Source organism: Larus michahellis, chromosome 3 (assembly GCF_964199755.1).
Source record: "Larus michahellis chromosome 3, bLarMic1.1, whole genome shotgun sequence".
NCBI lineage: Eukaryota > Metazoa > Chordata > Aves > Charadriiformes > Laridae > Larus > Larus michahellis.
Window position 1 is genome coordinate 76360654 of NC_133898.1, and position 24984 is coordinate 76385637.

Genomic DNA, 24984 nt, shown 5'->3' on the forward strand with positions numbered 1-24984 from the left:
TCTGCACTATCAAAATGTCACCATGAACTAAAACAGAGGAGTAAACGTGAGGCAACACAAGATAGAAAATCTTTGTTTGAAGAGAGATGGTGGGGTTGTAGTAAAAGACAGCATGACACCAAACCACTTCTGATAAAAATCTTTAAAGACAACCCCAGCTGTTTTTTCAAAAGCAGTATATTCCAGCTCTGGCAGAAGGCACGGGATAGGTCATGCCAGCCCAAACCATTAGAGAAACATGACTTCTCCCTGCCTGCTAGGTAGGATGGATTTATTCTTTCTTCCACTCCAACTAGAGAGAAGAATAAATTACTTGCAGCTGCTTAAATGCTACATGGTGAACTTTGTTGTCTATCAGGAAACACTCCTTCCTGAAAAAAAGAAAAAAAGAATCCTAACTTTAAAGATCTCTTCCAGAGCAGTTTGCAAATCAATGTCTTCCTAATATAGATCAGACAATAAGCTGTATGCCCATAAAGAGAAACTGCCTCTGCACTAACCTTTGGGGGAAAAGGTGGAACAACAAGGTAAACCTGTATTTAATGGGTGATTCTAGGAGCATGACAACCTTACCCAGATGCCTCCTTCTGCTCTGTTTGGAATTTGTCCTCTGTTCATGTACATACGTTAACAATTAACTTATTTTGCTGTCTCTCATCTGTTAATTCAAATACATAAGAGGAAAGACACACCACATTTTTTTAATTGAAGCAAAATAGCTGATGCCAATGATGAGCCAGAAATAAAGAACAGACCATGAATATTTTTCAAATATAGACAGTTACTGGTTAACTTGAGAAAACACCAGATATTACCTCTTACAGTAGAAATGTTATCTAAAAGTATTGATGTTCAATTGCTGTTACAAAAACTAACTCTTCACTTTCCACGTTTCCAAATGCCCTGTAGGTTTATTCAAGACAAAGGCAGGTTCCCATCCTGCTGGCAGGGACATTAAAGGAACGGACAATATGAAAGAGAACTAGAGAGACATACAGAGAGGCATGAAACTATGAAAAGCTTAGACGACCTTCTCGCACTTGTACCCCACTTTGTAGGTTTGATTTACATATAAATATTAACCCTTTTCTCAAGACAATACTCTTCATGCATGAAAACCTTTGTGCCACAGACACCAGCCCAGAAGTGAAAAACTCATTCAGTCTTCAGCATATTCTTTGAGTCAGGAAGGTTTCCCTAAGAAACATTTGCTTCTGACTCAATAATTATCATCCCTTTTCAGCCTTGGATAAATCTGCCTGTCAGAAAGCTGCTTGCTGCTAATTCACTCTTGTCATTCTTGAGCCTGGGTTCCCATATTGCCTGGTGCTTTTGGGGGACATAAAGCACTCAAAGGTGCCTTGAATTCTGGAAAGCATTACACACTGCAAGCTCAGGGTTGGAGCAATGGACCAGAGCATCAGATGACATTGAAGCAATACAGCTGTCAATAAAGCAGAAGGCTCAGGGACGATTGGACATATGTGGAGGAGAAAGGAGACCCGTGTTTCAGGAAGACAGCCAAAAAAGTGAAACGAACCAGAACTGGCCTAGGATAGATTGTCAGTATGTATCACAAGTCCTTGGATTAGTAATTGAGCACTGAAAACTAGGAAAAAATTAATTTCTAAGGAAAACAAAACAAAACTTTGCGCCCCAAAACAACATTTCATCTAAGGATATCAAAGCAAACTCCATACATTAGATATTAGTGTGAAACGAGTTAGCTCTTATTTCACAGCTGAGGAAACCAAGGCTCATCATACAGACAAAAAAAAAATGGCACAGCCATTTTTCTTATCTAGGTTTTCAATAAAATCCTGGTTTAGCCAAACCGCAAGAGCAAAGGTCAGATTAGCTCTGATTTTTTCTGCACCATTTAGCCCAAGCAGTAAATCAAACAAGGGAGTATCAGCAGGATAAAAGATCAGATTTGAACTGAGGCTGAAACTCCTGGATTTCATTTAAAGAAGACAAATAATTCACAACTGTGTAAGATCTAAGCAGACACGTGTGCATTGTGCACACACACGCCAGCTGGCATTATGCCCCTGAAAGCCACTACTCTGGGAGTGATTTTACCTGTATGAATTCATACAGGGCGTCAGGTGGTAGCTGGACACATCTGACGCATTATCACTACGTGTCAAGGTGCGTCAGAACACACATGGCACAGACAGCAAAATAAAAAAAGATTAACTCTTTGTCACCAAAAGGATTCTGTGGCTTAGAGTAAAAGATCCATCAAGGACTCATGGAACCGGCCACAACAATTTTGAACAAAAGTCTGTGAAAGGGAAATGTGTAGTGGTCCTATTTAGAACCACTGTAAAAAGGTGCACCACCTTTTTCCAGGCGACAAAGCCAGTAAACAGTGGAACGTTTTCAATAGGAAAGATTAACTAAGAAAATAAATAAATACATAACCTCTGCTGCTTATAACCCCAAAGCCATGTAAGACCTACAGAAAAACAAAGCAGCTTTAAAACAGACTCAAAAATAAAGTTGGAGTAATGCCTCAGTCAATCAGGGTACGGTCAGCAAGCCATGTCTGTACTCGTTCTATTAAAATGTGCTGTTGAGCAGAATTAACTCATCTAGTTAGGGAAATAACCATTGGGAAGAAAAGCACAAGGACATCACTTCAACCATTACGAGGGCAATTTACATAATCCACATGGCATCACCTGTGGTCAGGGTGATAAAAACTTGGGAACATTTTCAGCTTTGTTTTTTATGAAGTAGCCAAGGAGCCATTAAATATGGAATTAAAATCTTGTACAAATCAAGCAGTCCTAATATAAAGAAATAAATGAATAGTTCACCTTGTCCTTTGGTTTTAATATATCTTCTGATACTTCCAGTCATCTATTATAGTATACTTCTATTCCTTAGCACAGTTATTGGGTTAGTAATCTCTGCTCTAACCACTTTTCCTTGGGGCTATGTACTAAAAGAGCCAGCTTTGGTTTGCAACCAGGAAGTCCAGTTATTCCCATTACCTGGCAGCTGTTGAACAACAGCAAAACCCAGCTCCAATGGCTACTTCTTGTCCTCTGCCAACATTTATCCTCTCTGGTTCAGGAAAATGATGCCACCTTGGAAAAGACAGTAAGTCTGTTTTCCAAGAATCCTCTCACAAATTTTTTGCCTCCTCATCTTGATTTAATCTTGTCAGAATAATCTCTAAATTCATACCTGTAAAAGCAATACACAAACTATGACAACCAGGGAATTGCTGCTGGGAGAAAACAGTTGCTACAGGCATAGTGCTGGCGTAAGAAATTTTAGTGCTGTTGGAGATAATTACGACTAAATGAAAGCACAGTAGTAAATTGTTTTCAGTCACTCACAATCCACTGAGCTTTGTCTCTTAAATATATGCCGTACCTGGTGGCCTTCTACCTTTGCTGGTGAATCTGGGTACAGAAATGGGAGACTGGAAGTAAATGAACATATCAACCTCTAGGTAACAGCAGTTTCTTAAGTGCTGAGGGACAAGGGAAGAGAACACAGGGGCCTGACATGACTTTTAATAATCTCTTAAAGACCTAAGGTCCAGATGGGATTTCATGGAAACTCTCAAAACAACTTCATCCTTAATTGCTATAAGAATAATTATGAGAGATGTCTATCTGAATCTTAAATGGTGAAATACCATAAACACTAACTTCCATTTCTTAGCTCAGTAGCTAAAATTCTCTTCAAGGATGTAAGCATTGATAAACTGTTCTGGAAAGAGGAACAAAAGTTTGTAGCTCTTTTTCTTTTCTTTATTTTTTCTGCCTCTCACTTGCACACATAACACCATGGCCTTGTTTGCTTGCTCTGAGGGACTGCAAAAAGTCTGTAACAGAAGCAATAAAAAAAAGATGAAAAGCAAGGAGCAACTTAAGTGAGATATTCTCAAAGATGCCATCTGGGGTTGAGTATGATAGCTTCATGCTACTACTGAACACAATCCTGCAAGTGGTGAGAGTTCAAATTCTAGACTCCGGCTTCTTGCGATGCTGAAGAAAATGCTTTTAATATTTCATGTTTTTATAGAACAAAAGTCAAATATTTTCTTCAGGCAGCATGTTTTGCAGTTCATCTTCCATGCCTTCTGAAATCTTGGGGAAGAGAGAAAGGGCAGAGCTTTTCTGCCCTGAGCCAGGTGCTTAGCTGGATGCTTTCAGCAAACCCTCCCAATAAGCACTGAAATCTGCGTGCGCTACAGAGCCTTCATTTTGAGAAATGAATGATCCCCTCCCTCAGGTGGGGATGGAAGGAGTTAAGAAGGATAATTCCAAAGATACTGGTAGAAAAGAGGCCTTTCATAGCATTGATGGGCCATGCCAGAAAAGAGTTGAAGGAGTAGACTAAGAAGTTCTGCAAGCTTATAGCTTCATATTCCTGGTACGTTTCTGCAGTGTTTACGAAGTTTGGATATTAGACACATTCATCTCATGTGTTTAACTGGAGGAAATGTTTGAGAAAGGCTGTCATAGAATTTAATTTTCTTTCTTCTGTTTTCCATCCTCAAATAGGCGACCAGTCTTCAATGCTCGTTTCATTGCGATGGCGTCCACCATCTCTCAGATTAGTGCCCTGTCTCTTAGGCTGTAGGCTTCTCTGGGAGCAGAGTGTTCTCGCTTCAGGACTGTTGAGCAACACTCCTCACAGAAAACTTTTCTCTTGTTTGCCCACAGAATCCTGCACTGCTCTCTGAGTCACAGCACTACTTCAAAAGGAAAGGTGGTGGGGAATGTACACGTTCTCCAGGATATTACTGCAAGGCAAAAGAGGATAATTTGAATCCCCTAAGACTACAAAACATGTCGAACGCAGATCTCCAACTTCCTGAGCAAGTGGTCTAACCACAGGACTCTTAAATAAGTGGTCAATACTTCTCTATTCTGAGCTCTTAAAGAAAAGCAGTCCCTTATTCTCAAAGCACTGAAGATCAAGCAAAGTTTTTGCCACTGTGAATCACGCTTTCCTCACATACTGAATTGCAGCCAAGCACCAAAATCGGAGAGACAGGGAGTGTTTCATACACATCTGGCCCTCAAATGGCTGAAGCCTCCTTCCAAACACACACTGGGTGTTATGAATCCAGCCTGTGAGCCCCAGGAACCCTAAGTCTATGTCACGCTACTTACTCTATGAAGAGCTGGATGTCTAACTTGGGGTTGTGAATCACATTCCCAAAGGCAAGCCTGTTAAATAAAATTAAAATTAAAATTAAATATATATATATATAAAAAAATGAAATCTCTGAAAGATTAATTTAAAAATTAAATTAAATGTCTGAAGAGCTGGGCAGAAGTACTGCATTTCAAAAGGAATCTGTCAAGTAATTTTTTACAGGAGTCTTAACCAGAACGTAACACTGGGAACCCCTTGTAAGGGAGTGGTACTATTACAAACTCGCTAACAAAAAAGATGCATCAGTCAGTATCTCTGCTTCAGCTGAATGTGCCTAAAAATGGGCTGTTAATATCCTCCTTATCTGTTACATGTATCTTTTAGACCATACATTCCCTATCACTAGGCAAGATCTAGGGCTAGAACCATGACAAATTAGGTGCAGCTGATTAAAAAAAAAAAAAAAAAAAAGGGAAAAGAAACAGTAGAGCTATTTTTTTCCAGGCCTTTCAGTCAATATGCAGCAAATTTGCCCATTCAGGACATTTATTATAGAAAAGTGCCTTGTCCCTTGATTATGCAGATCTCCCTCTCACCACCTCTCATGTATCAGTTCTACCTTTCTATAAATGCCTGACCTGTGCATGATTGCTGGAAAATGATTCCTGATCCTGCAGCTGATCCCACAGAAGAGGCATCTTCCTCCACGGGAGAGATGCAGTCCGGTGTTCTGTTGGCACGACCAAACTGGATTGGACCCAGCCGTACCCAGCATAGCAAAACAACCGCCTGAAGACTTGTTTCTGTTTTTGTTTTTGGTTTTGTTTTCCCATTTAGCTGATGTCATCCAGGAAGTAATGTAGCTCAATTAGTTAAGAAAAAAAACAAAACAAAACAAAAACAAACCAAAAAACCCAAAGTGTCAGCCAGCTCAACGTTTCCGCTAGGTGGATATGCTGACAAAGCTGTATCAAAAGAGGCTCTTCCAGTGCAAGCCCTGGTGCAGGCATGTGGGCTTTCCACTGCTGTCACTAGATTATTGCAAACACCAAGCTCCATTTGTTCATGCTTTATTTGGATTTTTTTGACATTACTTAAGCACCTACCAACGTGGTTTAACTTTACAGCTGCTTTGTCTGTTGGACACAGCCAGCTGAAACTGAGCATGTTGTCCCTGGTTTGACAACACTTGGTTCTACTACTTGTGTTTGAAGTATTTTATTCTGAGATACTCCCTGGATTTTTGTGTTCTTTGGAATATCTTGTACAGTTCTGTATTGTGCCTAAAGTAAATTATTGATGAAAAAAACAAGGGACTTGTAATGTTGGGTTGAGGCAGGTTTTTTTTCATTCAGTCACCATTGCCCTCGTCTTGTGGACAGCTTTGTACGCCAGTAACTTTACATGCACCAATAGTCCCTCTGAATAGTTCCCACATGACTTGGCTGGTAACTGTTTGTAACATTAGGTGTTAACAACAGGCAAGCTCTGCATGCATACAAAATTTAGGGTCCTGTTCAGAGGAGCAGTCCCATGTTAGGGCCCAGATGACCGTTGTCCTTGGAATGATTATCTCATCACAGAGGCTAGAGAATTTAACAACTTCTGTCTTCTTATAGAAAACACTGGTTGTTACTTCCCACGTGCTCAGAGAATGAGCAGGATGTCCCAAAGGTAGCGATGAGGGTGGCAGTGAAACCCCTGGCGTGGATTCACATTCAACCCCTACCACTTAGGAAGGACACCAAAAGAAGGCAAGGGGCTGGTGAGTTCAGAGGGCTCCAGTTTAGGAAGGCGAGACACAGAAGCAGAACCCCACGCGATAGTATTTCCAACTCTTGCATCCCTTCACAAAGTGATATAGAAATATGGCAACCTAAGGAATTACCTCAGAATGCTGAAGAAAGGCAGCAATAAATTCTGCCCCCAAATATTATCATGTAAGTACTGATGAGTTCTGAGGGCAATCTGTGAAAATATTACACACCCACATACACAGCAATTGAAACAGAATACGCTCGCTGAAGCTGAGAGTGGTATTTCACCATTTAGGAAGCCTTTGCATTAGTCAACTGTCTTTCAATACCTAAACTCCATATTTGCTACCTTAAATGTTGTTTTTTTTATTTATTTTAAGGAATAAAAAAAAAGCATCATAGATTCTTATCTCCTTTTCCAAGCAGGCTGAATTCTTCAATCCTAAACAGTTTTATCTTGGCACAGCTACCAGGCTACATTACACATTTCTGGGAAATGTGTGTCAAAATCAGAGTGCTTATTGTTTAGTTTAAGCAATAGTTTCACATCTAAATGTGGGGAAATGCAACTAAGGAAAAAATAGGATTTAAAAGAAAACTAGAGTAAAAACTAAAGGAAATTATTGATTTCGCTGGATGCAAAATCGGGCCCCCGATCCTTCAGTTTCACGTATAATCCTGAAATTTTACAGGAGTATTTGCTCGTATACTTCTGGGAGTTTTGCAGGACTCAATCCAACATTTCTATGTAACCATCTTCTCTAAACCTGTTTCTAATTAATCTGTTACATATTCGAACTTCTAAAGAATGGGATTTAGAAAAGCACTGGGCAGCAGCCTTACTTTATTCCTATTAAGTCAATGGTAAAACTCCCCTTAATTCCACTGGGAGCAGAATTAGCCCCATGCCAAACCCATTTTCAAAATCGCGTCTTTACAGCTTATGCAATGCTTTCTCCCTGCCCTTGTTTAAAGCACAGACTTCCCTCTACCGTTTTTTTTTTTTCCACCCTTGCAAAATAGAGTCATGCAAATAACACACAAACAAACCAACCTCAGCATCACAACTTCTGGGAACAACATATCTCACTGTTTTCTTTCTGACTCCATGATTCACATTTTGGAGGAAACATTTTTAAGTTCATGGTGCTGGACCGCTGTGAAAGTCGAGGTAGGCTCCAAGTGTGTTCTAAAAAAGTTGGAGGTAAACCTCTGGGTGCTGGCTGGTTTCCCTTTTACAGTTAAAGTGACACAGCACTTTATTGTGTTTCCCTGCTTCTCACACCCCCACTGTTTATTGTATTGCTCTGTAACATGAGCGAAATAATAAATCGGTGTCTTTTTTTTTTTTTTTGGAAACTTTTCCTCTCACGCAAGGCTCAAGGAGCTCGATGCAGCAATTTGATCGGCTATCAAATACGACATTTCTTTGCACCGACACATGCTGGTTTTTTCATCTGCGCTAGCATAGACGCACAGTCGAATTTTCCCCACTCACATCGATATACTCCCCTTTCTCCCAGCAGAAGGTACCCTGTACCTGCAGAAAAAGAAAATAAAATTAAAATCCTGGTTTTCTTACGCAGAACACGGCTCCTGCTGGAAGAGCGGGGAGGGATTGACACCCAGCCCCGCTCACCTGGCTGGGTGCGGTGTTGCCGCCCCCCCCCGCTGTGCGCGCCCGCCAGCGAGCGTGTGTCCACGCGTGTCCGCGGGCGTGCAAGCACCCCGCGGCGGGGGCACAAGCGTGTCTGCCCGCGTGTAGCCGCGCCTGCCCGTGAGTGCACCCACATCCCGCGGGGGTGGGGGGGCGGCCTGGGAAGCCCCCCACGGGTCCGATCCCCGGGGACCCCCGGGGTCCGTCAGCGCGGGAGGGCGGTGGAGCGGCGGCCGTGCCCCGCGCCCCGCCCCCGGCCCCGCCCACGCCGCCATTGGGCCGTCGGCGGCCCCGCCCCGCCCCGCCCCGCCCCCGGCCGCCCGGCAGTTCCGCGCGGGCGGAGCGGGGAGCGGCACGAGCGGTACCCGCGGCGGCGGCCCGGCAGCATGGGCTGGAGCTGACAGCGCCCGCCCCGCAGACGCCGAGCGCTGCCGGCGGCGAAGGGAAAAGTTGCCGCGTCCGCCCGGGGAAAACTTTCTGCCGCCGACGCGGGGAGGAGGAGGAGGAGGCGGAGGCGAGGAGGCGGCGGCGGCGAGAGCCGTCCGGTGCGGTGCGGTCCCTGCGCGGCGGCGGGGCGCGCTGCGCCGCTGGTGAGGCGGCGCGGGGGCCATGCCCGCCGCTAGCCTGCTGCCGCTCTTCGGTAGCGCGGCGGGGCCGGGGGCGCTGGGCGGCCCCGCGGGCGGCGGGGCGGGCGGCGGTGGCAGGAAGGCGGCGGGCCCCGGCGCGTTCCGGCTGACGGAGAAGTTCGTGCTGCTGCTGGTGTTCAGCGCCTTCATCACCCTCTGCTTCGGGGCCATCTTCTTCCTGCCCGACTCCTCCAAGCTCCTTAGCGGCGTCTTCTTCCACTCGGCCGCCCTGCAGCCGCCGCCGCCGCCGCCCGGCGGGCAGCCCCGCGCCCCACCGCAGCCCGGGGGCGGCCCGGCGGCGGCGGCCGCGGGCGGGGCGGGCAGCCTGGAGCGGATCCGCGCCGACCACGAGCGGGCTCTGCGGGAGGCTAAGGAGACGCTGCAGAAGCTGCCCGAGGAGATCCGCAGGGACATCCGCCAGGACAAGGAGAAACTTCTGCAGGACGCCCGCGGCAGGAAGGAGGCGGGCGCCCCTGGGTTGCCCCAGCGCCTCTTCCGCCAGCCCGTCGGTGCTGTGGGGCAGGAGCCCGCCGACCCCGCCGTCCGGCAGAGGAGGGACAAAATCAAAGAGGTGGGTGGCGGCGGTCGGTCCCGGTCCCGCGCCCGGGGTCGCGCCTCGGCGCGCCCGTGTGGGGCAACAGGTCGCTGTCGGCGGAGTCGGGGGGAGCCTTTCTGCCGCCGCCACCTCCCTGCGGGAGGGGGCCCTTCTGGCCGGGCTTTGCTCGGCAGCTGCTAGGCAGGTCGGCTTCGTCGCCCGCAGTTGCACTCTCGCAGCCCGCGGTGCGTCCCGCGCCCCTGCGCGGCCGCGGAACCAGCGCTGCCTGCGGACCCGGCAGTGCCGGCGCCGGGCGCGCTCCGTGCCGGCTGCTCCCCGCCTCCCCGCCACGTTATCGTCCTCCCCCAGCTGTTGCACCGAAACCCGGGGAGGAAGCAAAGCCCAGTGAGGGGCGGCAGAGGGGGCGGGGGGCGCCGAGCGAGGGCTGGGGGCAGCGGCGCCGGGGAGGAAAGGCGACGCCCGGGAAGCCCCATCGCGACGTGGGGCCGCCTGCCCGCCCCGTGGGGCATCCCGGGCTCGGCCGCTGGTCGGTGAGCGGCGAGTGCCTCCCCGGGGCGGGCGGCGGGGGACGGTGCCCTCCCCGTGCCGCACCGGTGGCAGAGGAGGTGACCCCTGTCCCCTCCCTGCGGTCCGGCGCTGGCCGAGCTCGGCGCGTTTCCGAGTGCGAGGTGCGGGTGTTGTGCGAGCGCTTCGGAGATGTCGCGATCTGTCTCGGATCCGTGCGGTTCGCTGTTGTGTGATATCGGCTGTCTGAAGAGTTGAGGGTATTTGGCAAAATACAGTCTATTTAGGTTATAGCGGTGAAGCGTCTGAGCTCTATGTGTTTTGACGAATTCTCTGAACTGTCTTGTTCTTTAGTGCTGCTCGGTTGGTTCAGGTACCCTTTTAAAGTCCTTTCTTACAGAAATGCTCCAAACTGGATATGGGTAAGACTGTCGTGAGCAGAGCTTGACAGCGTCCTCTGACACAAGAAGAATTTCCTTGATAATATAGTTCAACCTCCCATCATTACTGGCCGGTTTATTTATCGAGCTGCCAGTTTCAGTTGCCTGCGGAGATTAGGGTTTATGAATTAATCAGTAGTATGTTTCCTGTTCTGTGGTGATGGCAATGAGATAGGAGTGAGACTGTAACTACTGAGTATTTATTTCTGTGTTTGTGAAGCATCGTTAGCCTTATTTGGACTGACTTATTTTTATTGTCTGTACAGAGCTGTCTGAAAAGTGAGCCCTGACATCACAACTGAGCACCAGATATCAAGCTCTCAAAAACCTCAAGTTGTGTTCTGTGCTCTGGAGTCCTTGCATCGGTTTAACTATTTTAGCACATTGTGCAGCAGTCATAAGTAATAAATATCAATGCAAAGGTATTTTGAAGGGAGAAACCCTCGGGAGTGTATGGTACAGACCACATCTTGAAGTGTGCAGAGACTATGTTGTCGTCTGTTGTAGTCATAGAGCCTCCCTGAGGCATATGGAACAATTAGAAATATCAGCAAACTCTTTTTCCAGTTATCTTGAATTGCCATGTAGAAGTATTTAGAAGTAATGAGGCCCCAGACCTGATGTACACGATTCTGTAGTATAGAAGACCGCAACAAGTAAATAAGCGGGAGGAAGAAGATAAAACTTAAATATACTGCTGCTTTTGCTGGTCCTGCTCTGTGCCAAGTTATCTTTTATTATATATGGATACATTTGCGTGCATATATATTTGTGTGCTTGTGTAGATATGTGTGTGTACATACATACATAACCCAGTATCTCTTCAATTTTTCTACCTCCCTTTCCATTCTATCGCTCTTCTTTCTCCTCCACTTCTGCACAGGAGCCAGTCACCAATAACACAGTAACCCCCCAAAACAGATTTTTTTTTTTTTTGTCTGTGGAAGCATGGGAGATGACAGAGGGACTGCACTTAGTTTCCAGATCTTTATTTTTCCTTCATGTCTCAGTATAATTCCTCAATATTATGTGTTGTTTCTGGGAGTTTCCTTTCCTCCTGTTTCAGTATGTGACCTTAACAAGTTTTTTACTTAATTGCTCTTGCATTTTTGGAGTACCTTGCCTGGTTTGGTTTTTCTTTCACAGAATACTTCTATTTTTATTTTTTTTTTCACTGACTGAAACAGTGTTTCCTATTCTGTGTTAATTTGCTTCATGTTTTTTGATGTGTTGGCCTTCATGTTGCTTTTCTCTGTCTTTGCAAGCTCTTGGCTACTTTTTTTATATTGATACTTTACTGTCAAACTGGAATTCTAATCCGCAGTCTTTTTAGAAAGAGTTTTAAATTGTAACATTTTAAAGCATGAACTTTTGTACTAGGCTGTACATGCAGAGAAGCTGGAATTATCCCTTAAAGCTCCTCTCCTTGTGCCTGGTGGTTGCATGCTGGAGGTGCAAAAATGAAGAATCTTTCTGCTTTCGTACTCTTTGGAGCCTGGAATTTGTGCCTGCATTGTATGGTGTATGTCACATACCTAGAACTCAAAATATGAAACTATTCCTGTGGATGTTTTTGACAGAAGGAAGCAGGCTACTTTAAAGGAAAAGAATGACAAAAAATTCTGTCATTTCCAGGCAAAAATTCTGCCAAATCCAGGCATTTCTGTCCTGGAAGAGCTCTGTCTTGTCAATCTGCTGACATAAAGCTGAGAGGGGAGATTGCTTAGAGATGTTTTGTTCATTTACTATTTTGAATTTTAAGTTGAAATAAGGGTTTGGAAGTCTAGCCAGACAGCTGTGATATGGTTTGTGGTCACAAAACAGCAAAATGCTGGGACTTCATAGCATTTCTTAACAAAGTTTTGTTACGGAAATTTTAACCATTTTCTTCTGTGGCATACTCTTTCGTATTTAAAAAAAAAAAAGTGAAACTTAAAAAAGGTGGGACTATAAAGATTCTTGAACCCCTTTTAGTGTCAAAACCAACATAGTACAACAAATAACTAGAAAAATAAGTTGCTAGAAGTTTGTCAAGCGGGTAAAAGACTTGTGGAAGCAGGGGGAAATGGAGATCATGTTGCTGTCACTGCCTTCCGCTCTACCAGAATGATATGGTTGTTCTCAGGGTCTGTGTGTGGTGATCGTCCTGACGTGTTACACCTGCAGGGCCTGCCTGTGCCCAGGTGTGCCCCTGTGGGTAAGGGGTGTAGGCCAAAGACGGGGGATGCTAACAGGTGCTGCGATATTCCTCTCGTTCTCTTCTGACGATGAATTACAGGCAAGCTCAAAAGAAAGAGGGTCTGGCAGTACTGCCAGCAGTGGGGTTTGCCCAGCACATCCTGTTGTAAAACTGCTGTCAGTTGCTTGTGGCTGCTGAATTTTTTACTAGTCGATTTAATGTTGCCTGCTCTGAGCATCTTCCTCGTGGCAGGTGTTTCAGGATGGCTTGAGCAAAAAGGCATAGCTGCTTTTGAGCACACCACCCCACTTGCATTTTGTCAGAACTTGAGTTCTTTGGGCAGTTCCACTGATGCTCGGGTGTCTCCGTGACTTGGGGCTGAGTGTAGGTGTCTGGTACACGTACACCTCACACTCCTGTCTGGTTTGGTGTCCTAATAGGAGCCCCATACTGTGAATAAGGAGGCTGTGGTTTGTATTCCTGCACTTCCACTCATTGATTTGAGAGGTGTCCCCTCTGTAGAGCAAGTACTTCTTGTGGTATTTGTTCCCCACCTGTAAAAAAGGGGGAGTGGAAGGCAATGATGACTCTGTTCTGCTCAAATAAGCTGAAAGTCTCTGCTCTTATCACTGTTGGTTGTGGCTGGGCATCATTATTTCTGATGTCCAGGGAACACTTGCAGGTTCACAGGCAGTTTGGAAAAGGTGGCAGCTTGATAGGAACAAAAGAAGTGCTTAGAAGAGGATGGTAATAGTGAGGACAGGCTATAGAAGCAGGAGATGCACTGTAGGGAAATCTGACTTCGAATCTTTTCCAAATCTCATTCCTCTCTCTTCCAATAATAATAAAAAAACCCCAAAGTTATTGAATTATTTAGGTGTTAGGAAAATGGGAAAAACTGAAGTCTTTTTATTACAGAGGAAAGGAATAGAAAACGATGAATGAGCTAGCTCAGGTACTAGCAGCAATATAATCACATTAGTGCGGTGCTCTGCCCAGGCTAATTAATCCTGTTGAACAGCAAGCTATTGGTGTTGGTGGAGCACCATACTAATGCAGCTGTGCTGCTCTTGCACAAGGTAGCTAGCTTGGAAACACTACACATTATTGTTCAGTGCTGTCTGGACATATCTTAAGGATAAAAGCCTCTTTGGAAAGCTGGAATCAATGTCCAAAGTACCTCGTGGTGCTTCCAAAACCCGCACAGCTCTCAACCGTTGCAGTCATCTAGTGTAAATCCTGGAGAGGAGAATTTTATTCACTGATTCTGTGGTCATTCCTGAGCACTAGTCCTTTAAGCTCAACAGAACAATGGTTGCAAGTTAGCAAAACAGACTCCACAGCTGAAGATTACTTCACGCTGTCTTTCTATGAAGAACTGAATTGAAGTTGCCTTGGCCGTGTGAGCTGCCTAAGGCTTTCCCAGACCCTCCTAAGTCCTCAGCATTCATTTTGTTTGCTTAATTGTTTTCTATGGTGGCTTTTATGCAGTTTAGTTGGAAGTCATTAGGTTAAGCAAGCAGTCTCAGTAATGTTGTGGGAAGTTCAAAAGTATCTGGAGGAAAGAAAGCTTGTGAGCATGGAAATAAAGCTTTAATCAGAGATCTAATACACACTTGACATAGCAGCACTTGAGCATAACCAGAACTCTCCGATATCAAGGAGGAGTGATGGCAACATTATAGGAGGTGGCTTGCTGCTGAAGAAGAGCCGCTGGCCCCTTCTGCCTTCCTGCATGCTACCACCACTTGCTTTCCTACTGCTTGCTATCCTGGTGCACCTGCTCGGAGGCGTCCAGTGCCAGGCTGGGGGGGGATTTGTTTCCTTTTGGTGATTTTTCTGAGACAAGGTGAGCTCACTTGTACTTGTTGCTGTCAAAAGAGCAATCTCTTCTTACCACTTGTGACTGCCTTCTTCCACTCTCTACTTTGTGTTCGTTTCGTTCTAGCCCTCCGTACGCTGCTTCAGCTCACTAAACCAGCAGAAAACTGCCAGAGCAAAAAAAGTTGGATAGTTTTCTGCCAAGCCTTTTGCCAAGTTGGTGAGTTGAGGCCTTAATGGAAGAGTTGACTTGGTCCTAGTTTTGGCTGCAGTGAGGGAACAGTACTATGTGGACGAAAGAGGTACAAGACCTCTTTCGGTAGCCTTGTTTTAGGAGCCGGTACCTGATCTTCCGGCCTGGCTTCTCTGTTAAAACTGAATGTCTGCAATGTGACATTTGCAGAGCAAAGGTTCAATCTACTGTAATAACCTTCTCTAGCAGGCTGAAGTGCTGTGGTTCAGGAGACCGTTACCTCCCAACACCTTTTCTCAGAACAGAAAAGGGGAAAAGAAACATAATGGCAGGAATTCCTGAAGCCCCAGCTCCTGTAGACCAACATTCAGGGTGCTTTTACTGGGAGGAAGGTTGTGCAGGCCTCCGTGGGGGGTGGGGGGGAGAGTTAAAATGCAGCTGTGGAAGTATGGAGTGGTTTGGGTTTCAAACAGAAAAAGCCACCTTCCCTGATGGTACATTTCTTTAAGAACAAGACACAGTGAAAGGAAAGGCATTGAGATGTAAGGAGTAAGCAATGTGATGATTCCTGGTAATGTGCTGATGACGCAATGCATTTCAAAAGAGGGTTCTTTTGTGACCTTAATGCTGACATCTGGTAGCAGTCATTCAGTTTGTCAAAGGAGTTTAAAATGTGTTTTGGCTTCCCCCCCTGCCCCACCCCAGCTTTATTTACCTACCTATAATCTTCAGTATTTTTTTATCTCTAATTCTTTTTGAGTGTTTAGCAGTGCTTTCCTTCCTGATATATATTGTTGGTGTTTTGGGTTTGTTGGTTTTTTTTTTTTGGTAATGGTTTTATAAAAGATGGTAAGGATGTGAATTAAATACAGGGAATCAAATAAGGGGCCGTAGGTAGGTACCTTGTACCCGAAACTTAAGGGCATCCTTACAGAGCTCGTGGACGTTCTCCCCGGGTTGTTCGGGAGATTTGTGCTCTTGTAAAGTGGCAGCTGGAGGTGGCAGGGGTTATCTTAGGGCATCTAAATTGTCACAAAACAGTAAGTTAAATTGCTTGCTTAGGGATAATGGCACTACAAGATGCAGAGAATCATGGAATAGTTTGGGTTGGAAGGGACCTTTAAAGGTCATCTAGTCCAAACCCCAGAGAAGCTTCATCTGAGTTACTAAAAGTATGATTCAGTGACTCTGTTAAGCAACCTCTTATTTTCTGTCACTTGCCAGATCCTATGCAGAACCAGTTCAACCTGCCAACCAGGCAGGAAACTATCCCCACTTTTGTTAGGTTTGTGGCCTGTTGGGGTAGGGAGCCAAAATGGCTTAGTGGAGGTCTGAGCACGGTGGAAGCAGTGGACCCCCACTAAGCCAATGCATTTGAAAGGACAGCAAAGTGGAGGAGAATGGGACTGAGGCATCTTTTCGTCTGCAAGACATGAAATAGGGTATGCCTTTGCCAAATTAATGTTCTTTCTGCTGGGAACCCTTAAGGTCTTTTTAGGGGAGGACATTGTTTCAGGTGAGTTGCTTCAGCTGCCCTTTTTTTTTTTTCTGGCAGCCTCTTCCCAGTCAAATGATTTGAAGCTTCTGCCATGCAAGCAAATGCCTTTCTGATTTGAACATTGGTCATGAGGTGGAGGGATGCCTCAGTGTGTGGCTGTGTGCATATTTGACCAGAACAGGGTGTGTTCCCATTGCTAGTTCATGTTTTTTCAGCCTTATGCCTGTTTTCTGTGGGCTAAGAAGAGTATTTAGTTTTCTTACATTCAGACTTGGTCTGTGTTCTCAACAGGTAAATTTACTGAAACTAATTGCATGTCCTATGTAACTGGATTCTCAGAATTGTAAGGAAAATGAAAATACTTTAATTGTTCAGTGGAAAACATCTGGCTTTCACAAAAAAATCAAGCACAAGATTAATTCTTTAACTGAAAACCGATGTGCACGTTTTTGTAAAGGCAAAACCTAAATTCCAGACATACAGGACTCTTTTTGTGAAAGCTAAACAAGGCGATGTAAAGATGTGAGGTAAAGCTTAAAATGGAATGTCTCCTGCATTTTGGCAAAAGTTATATTCTCATGGTGATAATTTCATATTTATTGTTAGTATAGCAGCCTACGGCAGCCATTTAATATAAAGAAATAGAGTAAATCATAACATTGGTGAGTACTGTTGCTTAAGGCTGTAGTTCTGAAGCAGAGAAGTTACACCTGTTTACTAAAATCTACCATTGAGGCCAAAAAGGTGTCTTATCTCATTCAGGGGGAAAATAAGTGGTAGACAGCCAGGCTTTGATAGCTTCTTTGAATGCTAATGAAAGCACAGGACTATGAAAAGGAAATCATGCTCAGACAGGAGACAGCACTTCTTGTGGAAGGTAATTAATGTGGTCACAGAAGCACCTGTAGGACTGTCGGATGGACAGACCTTTTCTTAAAGCTGTCTGAAAAATGCTGCTTTAAGAATTGTTCAGTGTGTTAATTTTTGGTTGGGTTGGGTTTGTTTGGTTTTTTTTCTAGCTTGGGGAACGAGCATAAGTGTAAGCTTCTGCTCTTTTAATCTTAAAGGAACTACTTGCTAAGATATTCTATTTATTTACAAGTAATAAATTTGTCTTCCTAACTTATTTGGCAGAATAAGAGTCTAATACTTCAGGAAAGTGGTTTTGATTCAGTGTTCGCTGCTGTCTAACGGTGCAGCACTTCTGGAAATAAACTGCTGCCTGAAATGGTACAGAGATGACGAAACACTGTGTTCAACACTGACGTGTGCTTTTTTGGTAACAAGCTCAGCTATTCAGATGTGTCTCTGTGTAAAGTATGTTTCAGACATTCAGTTTTGAGGGATTTTGTGGTCTTAAGTTATTTCTAGAACTGTCATTTTACAAATAAAGAAAATAATTGTTTAGGTGGGCCTATGAATTAAGCAATATGGGCAATGTACCAGATACTCAATGTACTGGTTCCTTCTTTTGTGTGAAAATCTCCTTTACCCACAAAATTTGTTTATATCACATGCTTAAAAAGAGAAGTAAAAAAAACCCTAAACAATGTGTGCACGCTTCTAAGAAGCATCCCTGTTTCTCTGTTTTCCATGACTTCTTATAATTGGGTCTGCAAGTCTGTCATGAAAACATAATTGGTGAGTAATAAAGCGCGTGCTTGCCCGAACCAGATCAAATGAAACCTTTTTACAGAATTGCGGTTAAGCGGGCTGTCGTATCGCAGTGCTCGGCAGCCTTGCCTGCAGAGTCCAGAAGGCTGTACCATCGTCATGGGAAAGCAGTTTGGTTTTCCAGGGGTGAGAGGGGTCTAGCAACCTGCGCAACATCACACAGTGTGATGGTAAAGAGCAGAGCTTGACTGCCTGGCTCTGATTTGTGTTTTTTTTCCACCCACTAAAGCAGGGGCTGTTGCTGTGTGCTGGGCGAAGGCTGTCTTTGGTCCTACCCACGCTGCAGGTCTCTAGCCTGGGCACGTCAGCTCAATGGGGTCAGTTTAAACCTGGGGTTTGGTGTCTGGTTTGTGGCTGCGCATGGGCAGCTGTGGTTTGCCACTGAACTGCTGCTAATCACACTGTTTGTTACGGGGGGACACTAAACCTGAGACTCCCTGGGTCTGTGTTTGGGTCGCTAGCTGTAAGCTTTTTAAGCAATACTTGAAATCAAATGCTCTGTTTTGAAGGAAGGCAAAGTAGGGTAGTAAAAATCCCAGTTTGCCTTTCTTGAAATCTTCGGTTTGAACTCTGTTGTAACCGAGAAACGCTTGTACGAAATAACATGACAACTTGCTATAACTCTCTGCAGTAAGCTGATTGGATTTTATAGCTGGTGTTTATGAAGATACAGGTATTGCTCATTCTGATGCCTCTAATTTTAAAAGCTTTTCAGACAGATTGGATGAGCACATAACCTGCTGTTACATTCTTATAACTGTTAAAGTTAAACATTCACAGCCCTTGTGGGAACACTGAGAATGCAGTCTCTCATGCAAAGGTAACTACAAGTGTAAAATCTACTTTCATTTGTCCTCCCACTCCCTCTTGGAAACTACATGTACCTTGGCTTTTGAATTGTCTTAGGGATAAAGCAAGTGAATGGAAGTCTGGCTTCTAAGAAACTTGGGCTTTTCTTTTTTTAAAGTGCAAATCTCTAATAACGTAAGAAGTGACATGAAAATTAGAGGAGATGGTAGGCAATACTGAGCAGAGAATCAAAATGATGCTATGCAGTGGATGAGCTGATGGCTATGGAACATCTGGCTGTTACAAGACTTCCTGAGTGCATCTCAAAAATTATTTCAGAAGAATCGACTTTTTTCTCTGATGCTGAGCAGAAACAGAAGTTGCAATTATTATGTAAAAACATGCAGGTTTGCACCTCTCATGTGAAGATATATATTGCTGGCATTTAGGTTAGAGGCAGTACTGTGTATTGTTTATATGAATAAAGTAGAAAGGAAAGAATGATACTTTCTTCCAGAATTTTACATCATCTGACTTGTGTAGGGGTGATCTTATTGCTTGGCAACACAAACCCTCTTTTTCAATTATTTATTCAAGTCAGTATGTGCTTTTAAAACATTGCAATAAAATTGCACTAGATCCGTGTGCCTTGTTTCTTTAATTAGTATTCAGACCACTGTGAGGCTATTTCTTTAAAGTATCTGCATATTTTTCTTTCGCTTGGTCCACTGCATAATAAACATCTCTGTGCCTTTTGAAATTTCTTTTGTTCAGGGACTGCTTTCTTCCAAGGAAATAGGAAGTAGCTCGTGTTAAAGAATACCAAGCTAAAAAAAAAAAAATAAATTTTGCTTTCAAAGCGTAGTGCTTAAGGAGATAGTAATTTTGCTATTCACGGATACACGCCCGCAGATGCAGAGCCAGTCTTTAACTTCACTGTCAGTTTTCTCACTGCCTTTGAGCACTGACATCTGTTGGTGCACTGAATGGTGATACTGATGATAACGCTTTGCCCGTGCTGCTGTCTGCAGGGATATCTGCTGCTTGTTACTGTGGTTGTAGTTCTCCACCCATCTGTGATTTTGAGAATTGCACTTCAAATTTTGTGTTGGACTTAGATAGCGTTACCAGGTTCTTTAAACTAAAGCTTAAAGAAGAGAAATAGATGTTAGGTGGATTTCCACGCCCCCCTCCTCCCCCATTGTGCAACAGAAAACCTAATTACCATTTAGAGAGTAGAAGAGTTATAGGCATTACGTATTTAAAAAGTCATAATACTTCAAAGCTGCATGCTGCTTTTTTTTGTTCTGGTGAGATCGGCTGAAGAATCACCACGGGAAAAACTATGCTATGTAAAGACAAACTGCAAGTTTTGACTGATATTTTTATGTCTTATTCTGTAAAGCTCTAGAGTAAGCATGGCACTGAACCCGAACTGAATCTTCATAGAAACACGTGTGGTCTTGTCAAGGGCTGAAGTGACATCAGAGATCAAGAAGGGCATTTCAAAAAAACGACCTTTCTGAAGAAAAGCCCAGAAGTGTTTTCGTGCAATTTCTTTTTAAAAAAATCACTGTATTCATATATTGAGACAGAGATGTATTCATAGCTCTCTCCATATATATGTTTTACATAAGTCTAATATATTGTACAGTTGGTAAATGATAAATTCTGTTGTCTATAGCTGAAGATGTAGTTTTTTGGGGGCAGCTCTGGTCTGAATAAACACCTTGAAAAAAGTAAAAGGCATAGTTGTTTAGGGTTTTTTACATCTAAGTTGAAAAGATAATTATGCATACGCTGCAAGCAAAATCTAGTATATTAGGTTGTAGCAAAGAAATCGTTGTATTTCAGTAATCAGTTTTGCTCAAGTTTATTTTTTTATTATATAAATCTAAGCCTTGCAGAAAGTAGATACTCTGTGAGAAAGTTTTCAGGCTTCATGGAAAGAGTTTTCATATGTAGCCTGATCATCTGAAAGCATTATGGAGACATGGTTGGTCTGCATTTATGCACACTGCAGTCCTGTTTGTTCTTTCTCCCAACCTTCTGCTTACCGTACGATTTTGTTGCTAAGGAGGAGGGAGATCCACGCTCACCACTGGCCCTCTGGAGGCCTGATCCCTTGCTTAGAAAGCAGGAATAACTTCAAAATTAAAAGAGGTTGCTCAGAGTCCTGCGTATTCACGTGTGGAATATCTCTGCAGAGGGAGGTTTTGCAGCTCCTCTGAACAAACATATTCCAATGGCTGAAGACCCTTATTGTAGTTTTTTTTAATTATTATTATTGTATCTATCTAGAATTTCTCTCTTGCTGCAACTTGTGACTACTGTCTTTTCTCCTTTCATTGTGCATCACTGAGAAAAGCTTGGCTACCTTTTCTCTGTGGGCACCAATTAAGTAATTAAGAAGCCTTCTCTTCTCTAGTCTGAGCAAACTCGGCTCAGTCTATCTCTTCTCATATGTCATGTCTTCTCAAAGCTGTTTTCTAGCCTGTAAGTTCCTATTGCATATTGTGGCATGTGACTGATTATTTTACATTAGGTATAATATTTTTGCATTTGCTTTTTTTGGGCTTCATGAGGCTTGTCAGCTCACTCCTCCAGCTTGTTGAGGTTGTTCAGGTAGGAACCCTACTCTCCAGCTTCTTGATTGCTGGAGTTTGGTGTTACCCATGAAGATGGTGAGGGTGTGTTCTGCTCTGTTATTCAGATCAACCCCAGAGAAATGTCACTTGTAGCTGGCTACTAGTTAGACTTTGACCTGTTTACTGCTGTCTTGAGCTTGTCATTTCAGCCACCTTTTTCATCAACCTTGTTGACCAGCCATCTAGTCCATATCTTTTTGGCTGCCATGGTGCTAAGGCGTCAAAAAGCATACTGAAGTCAAGGTAAATGATGTCTGCTGCTCTGTTCTCATCCACACAGCCAGTGGCTTCATCATAATAAGTAACTGGGTTGGTTGGGCACATGTTGCCTCTGGGAAATCATGCTTGCTGTTCACAAAGGTGTTTCTGTTCTTATTGTTCCTGGAAATAGATTCAAGGAGGATTTGCTCCATTTTCTTCCTAGGGTTTGGAAGAAATCTGACTGGCCTGTAGTACCCTGGGTCTTTCTTCTTGCTTTTTTTCCTCAGTTACTCAGTTACCCTTGATCACTACCCTTACAAAGGTGATCTAGAGAGGCCTTGCAATGGCATCAGCCAGCTCCCTTGGCACCGTCAGAAGCATCTCATCTGGTCCCATGAACTTGTGTATGTCCATTTTGCTTTAGTAATCCGACCATAACTTTGTCTTCATTTACTTCCACCTTTGCCCATGCCCTTGCCACAAAGCCCGGTGAGCGTCCCTCGCCAAGTAAAGAGCAAAGCAAAAAGACAGAGTGCTCAATCTTTTTCATGTCCTTTGCCACTGGTTTTCTGAACCTGTTGAGCAGCAAGTCCCTGTTCTGTTTGGTCCTTCTTTTGCTGCCGATGTACCTTTAGAGGCCCCTCCTGTCTCATGGCAGTTTCCAGCTGAGCTGAGTCCAGGGTCTTTATTACTGGTCTTCCTCAGTTCCTTCAAGATCTTATTCTCCTGTCTAGCATTTAAATGGCCTTGGGGCTTAGGTATTTCTCATTCATGCATTAATTGTTTTGAAGTGAGCTTTTAGTATGGGAGGTAAGGTGGTGGAGGAAAATGGCATGTAGCCTTTTCTGGCTGACTTGCGTCTGTGCTACCTCTTGGTTTCATTAGGAAAGCCCAGCAGGCAACCGTGTGTTAGCTCAGCGGCTATTTTGAAATTTTTAAAAATAAGGAGATGTTTACTGGAGAAACAGGTATGGTTAATATAGGGAATTCCCATTTGAAGTTTTGAAATACAAGCTATCGATGGAAAACCAAACTCTCAGTTGCAACTTTTGCCACTTTAGTGGGTGTAAATGGGTTACTAACATACTGACACGGGCTGCGAGACCTACCATTAAGGAATCTTGTGCTGTTTTGAAGTGTCTTTCCTCTGCATGCCTCTGATCAAAATATCAATCACCTGATGTTTATGCATTGCAAACATGAAGCTAGGGACTTGAAAGCTAATATAGTGTCAGTTCAAAGTTGATAATTTCAGGGTTTATATATTGTAACTGAAATGGCTACCATTGAATTAGATTTAAAGCACAGTTCTCTGATTTCTTTCTTAAGTATCTAATCACTATCTTACGAACTTGTGGGTTTTGATTAAATTTCTGTGTTTTGTGTGACTTATTGCATGGTTTACAGTGGGCACTGTAAATATTTTTGCAGTAGGGTTGTACTATTGCACTGTGCTACCAATTCATGAGAGTCCACCGTTTCAGCATTTGATTTTCTGTCACTTTTGACATCACAAAGAGGTCTGGCTTTACAGAAGCTTGGTTTTGAAATGAAGTCTTTCTTTATACTGCCTCATGCTCAGTGTCCAATCTCGCTAGTCATTTCTAAAAGGGTAGGTTACCAGCACTATAGTGATACATGAGCACCCCTTCGATTTGACGTGCCTGTTCTGATTTTGCGATGTGAGAAGCAAAGATCTTTCCAGCTGTAGCAGGGACTATATAACCTTCCTTTTGCCCCAACTTTATGATCCTTTGTTAAGGGAACAGTGATCGCCCATAGTTTTTATTTGACATTTCAAGTGAAAGTGTGAAAAGGTAACTGTAAAACCTACATGAATGCTTTTTGTGGGAATAAGTTTGAGGAAAGGGCTTCTGAGTTTTGGAAAGGAGTCAAGCTTGTTTTAACTTTCATTAGATGTGTTTTCCTTGTCTGTGTATACAGGTTTAATTTCATCAAGAAAGTAAGTTATTTTGAATCTTGTTTAGCAATCCAAAGCGTGACTGGTGCGTCTCCACTTTTACACTTTTGATCTGTGACTTGAAGTAAAAATTCAGCATTTCATTTTCCGAGGTAAAGTGGGTCCTGTAGTCTGAGCTATTGAAGGTCACACCACTTGGGTCTCTTGCATGTGAAAAGAAACTTTAGATGAATGGTCTTCTGATCCATATGTGCTGGGCATCAACAAAACATTTTTTTCTGGTCAGTTATAGTCTTGTTCATGAGAACCTAGAATGACACAACTACTACAAAGTTATTTGAAATGGATAATAGTATACTGCAAGATGTTACATGTGCTCATTTCAGAGTGACTTTATAGTAGCTTCCTGGTGTGCTAATTACCCATTACTGTGTTCTGTGATGGGAGGATTTTGTGGAGTTTTTTCTTCCCTTCTGTTTGAGTGCAATATTTTTGCGGTGCCTATTTTATTCTTTATTTGCCATGAGGGTTCTTATCCATTTCAGATTCATGCCACTGTTTGAAAAATACATATGTTTTATTTTCTGAGGAAAGAACAAGGCCAGCGGCTGATGCCAAAGGCTCAAAAACAGCTTTAAAAGCCTGTGTTCATGTGCACGCTGCAATGCAAATAAACGGGGACGTGATCTACTACCTCAATGTCAAGCACACCTAGTGTCTGTTTTACCAGCCCTACTTTATGTCCGCATGAAGAAACATTTCCCTAAGAACTTTGTGGCTGGTTTTACTGCAGCTTCACCAATAATGATTCTCTTGTACTTGGTAACATCGTGTCGCTGTTAGTCCTGTGTTATGTGGGGAACTTCTGCATGCTGTAAAACAAGCTGTGAATGTGATATAATCAGAAAGAAAATAACCTATTCATAATTTCTCTTGGATATTCCTGCTGTGCTTTAATATGCAGTTTCAAATACGCTGGTTATAAGAAATATCCTGGGTGGCATTGTACATGCCGTAATCAAAACAACTGGGAATTTGTTATGTGTTATCTTTTCTACTACCACTGTGCCCCCCACAAAAAAACCCACCCAAGTGTCAACTTCTGTCTTTTCCTTAAAATCATTAAGGATTTGACTTAATTCCCCAAGGATGTTATATAGAAGGAGGAGAGAAACTTTGTCGGTTTTCTGACGGGAGAAGGAACAGTGAAAGTATGTGAAGGAAAACTTGATTGTTTTTAATTTGAAAACTAATAACTGGGAACATCATGGATGTGCCACATCATACCAAAGAAACCAGCGTACAAAACAGTGTTTGGAGTGAAGTGGTAGAAGCTTTGTGTGTATGTATATATAAATACGTATGTGCGTTAATGAAAAAAGACCAAAGA

At 43.5% G+C, this 24984-nt stretch overlaps 1 protein-coding gene and 1 long non-coding RNA gene across 2 annotated transcripts in view; one reads left to right on the forward strand and one right to left on the reverse strand.

Moving 5' to 3' along the window:
• Positions 1–3281: 3281 nt before the first annotated feature.
• On the reverse strand, positions 3282–8719 carry LOC141741038 (uncharacterized). The gene is made up of 4 exons (XR_012586250.1): positions 8527–8719; positions 7942–8427; positions 5145–5201; positions 3282–4771 (listed from the first exon to the last, which is right to left on the reverse strand). It is a non-coding gene; the product is annotated as an uncharacterized LOC141741038 (long non-coding RNA).
• A 186-nt stretch (positions 8720–8905) lies between these two features.
• The window catches only part of MAN1A1 (mannosidase alpha class 1A member 1), a 154545-nt gene continuing 138466 nt past the window's right edge, over positions 8906–24984 (forward strand). Inside the window, exon 1 of the mRNA XM_074580858.1 lies at positions 8906–9741. Within this exon, the coding sequence (XP_074436959.1) occupies positions 9154–9741 (588 nt within the window). The 5' untranslated portion in view covers positions 8906–9153. The remainder of the gene's footprint in view (positions 9742–24984) is intronic.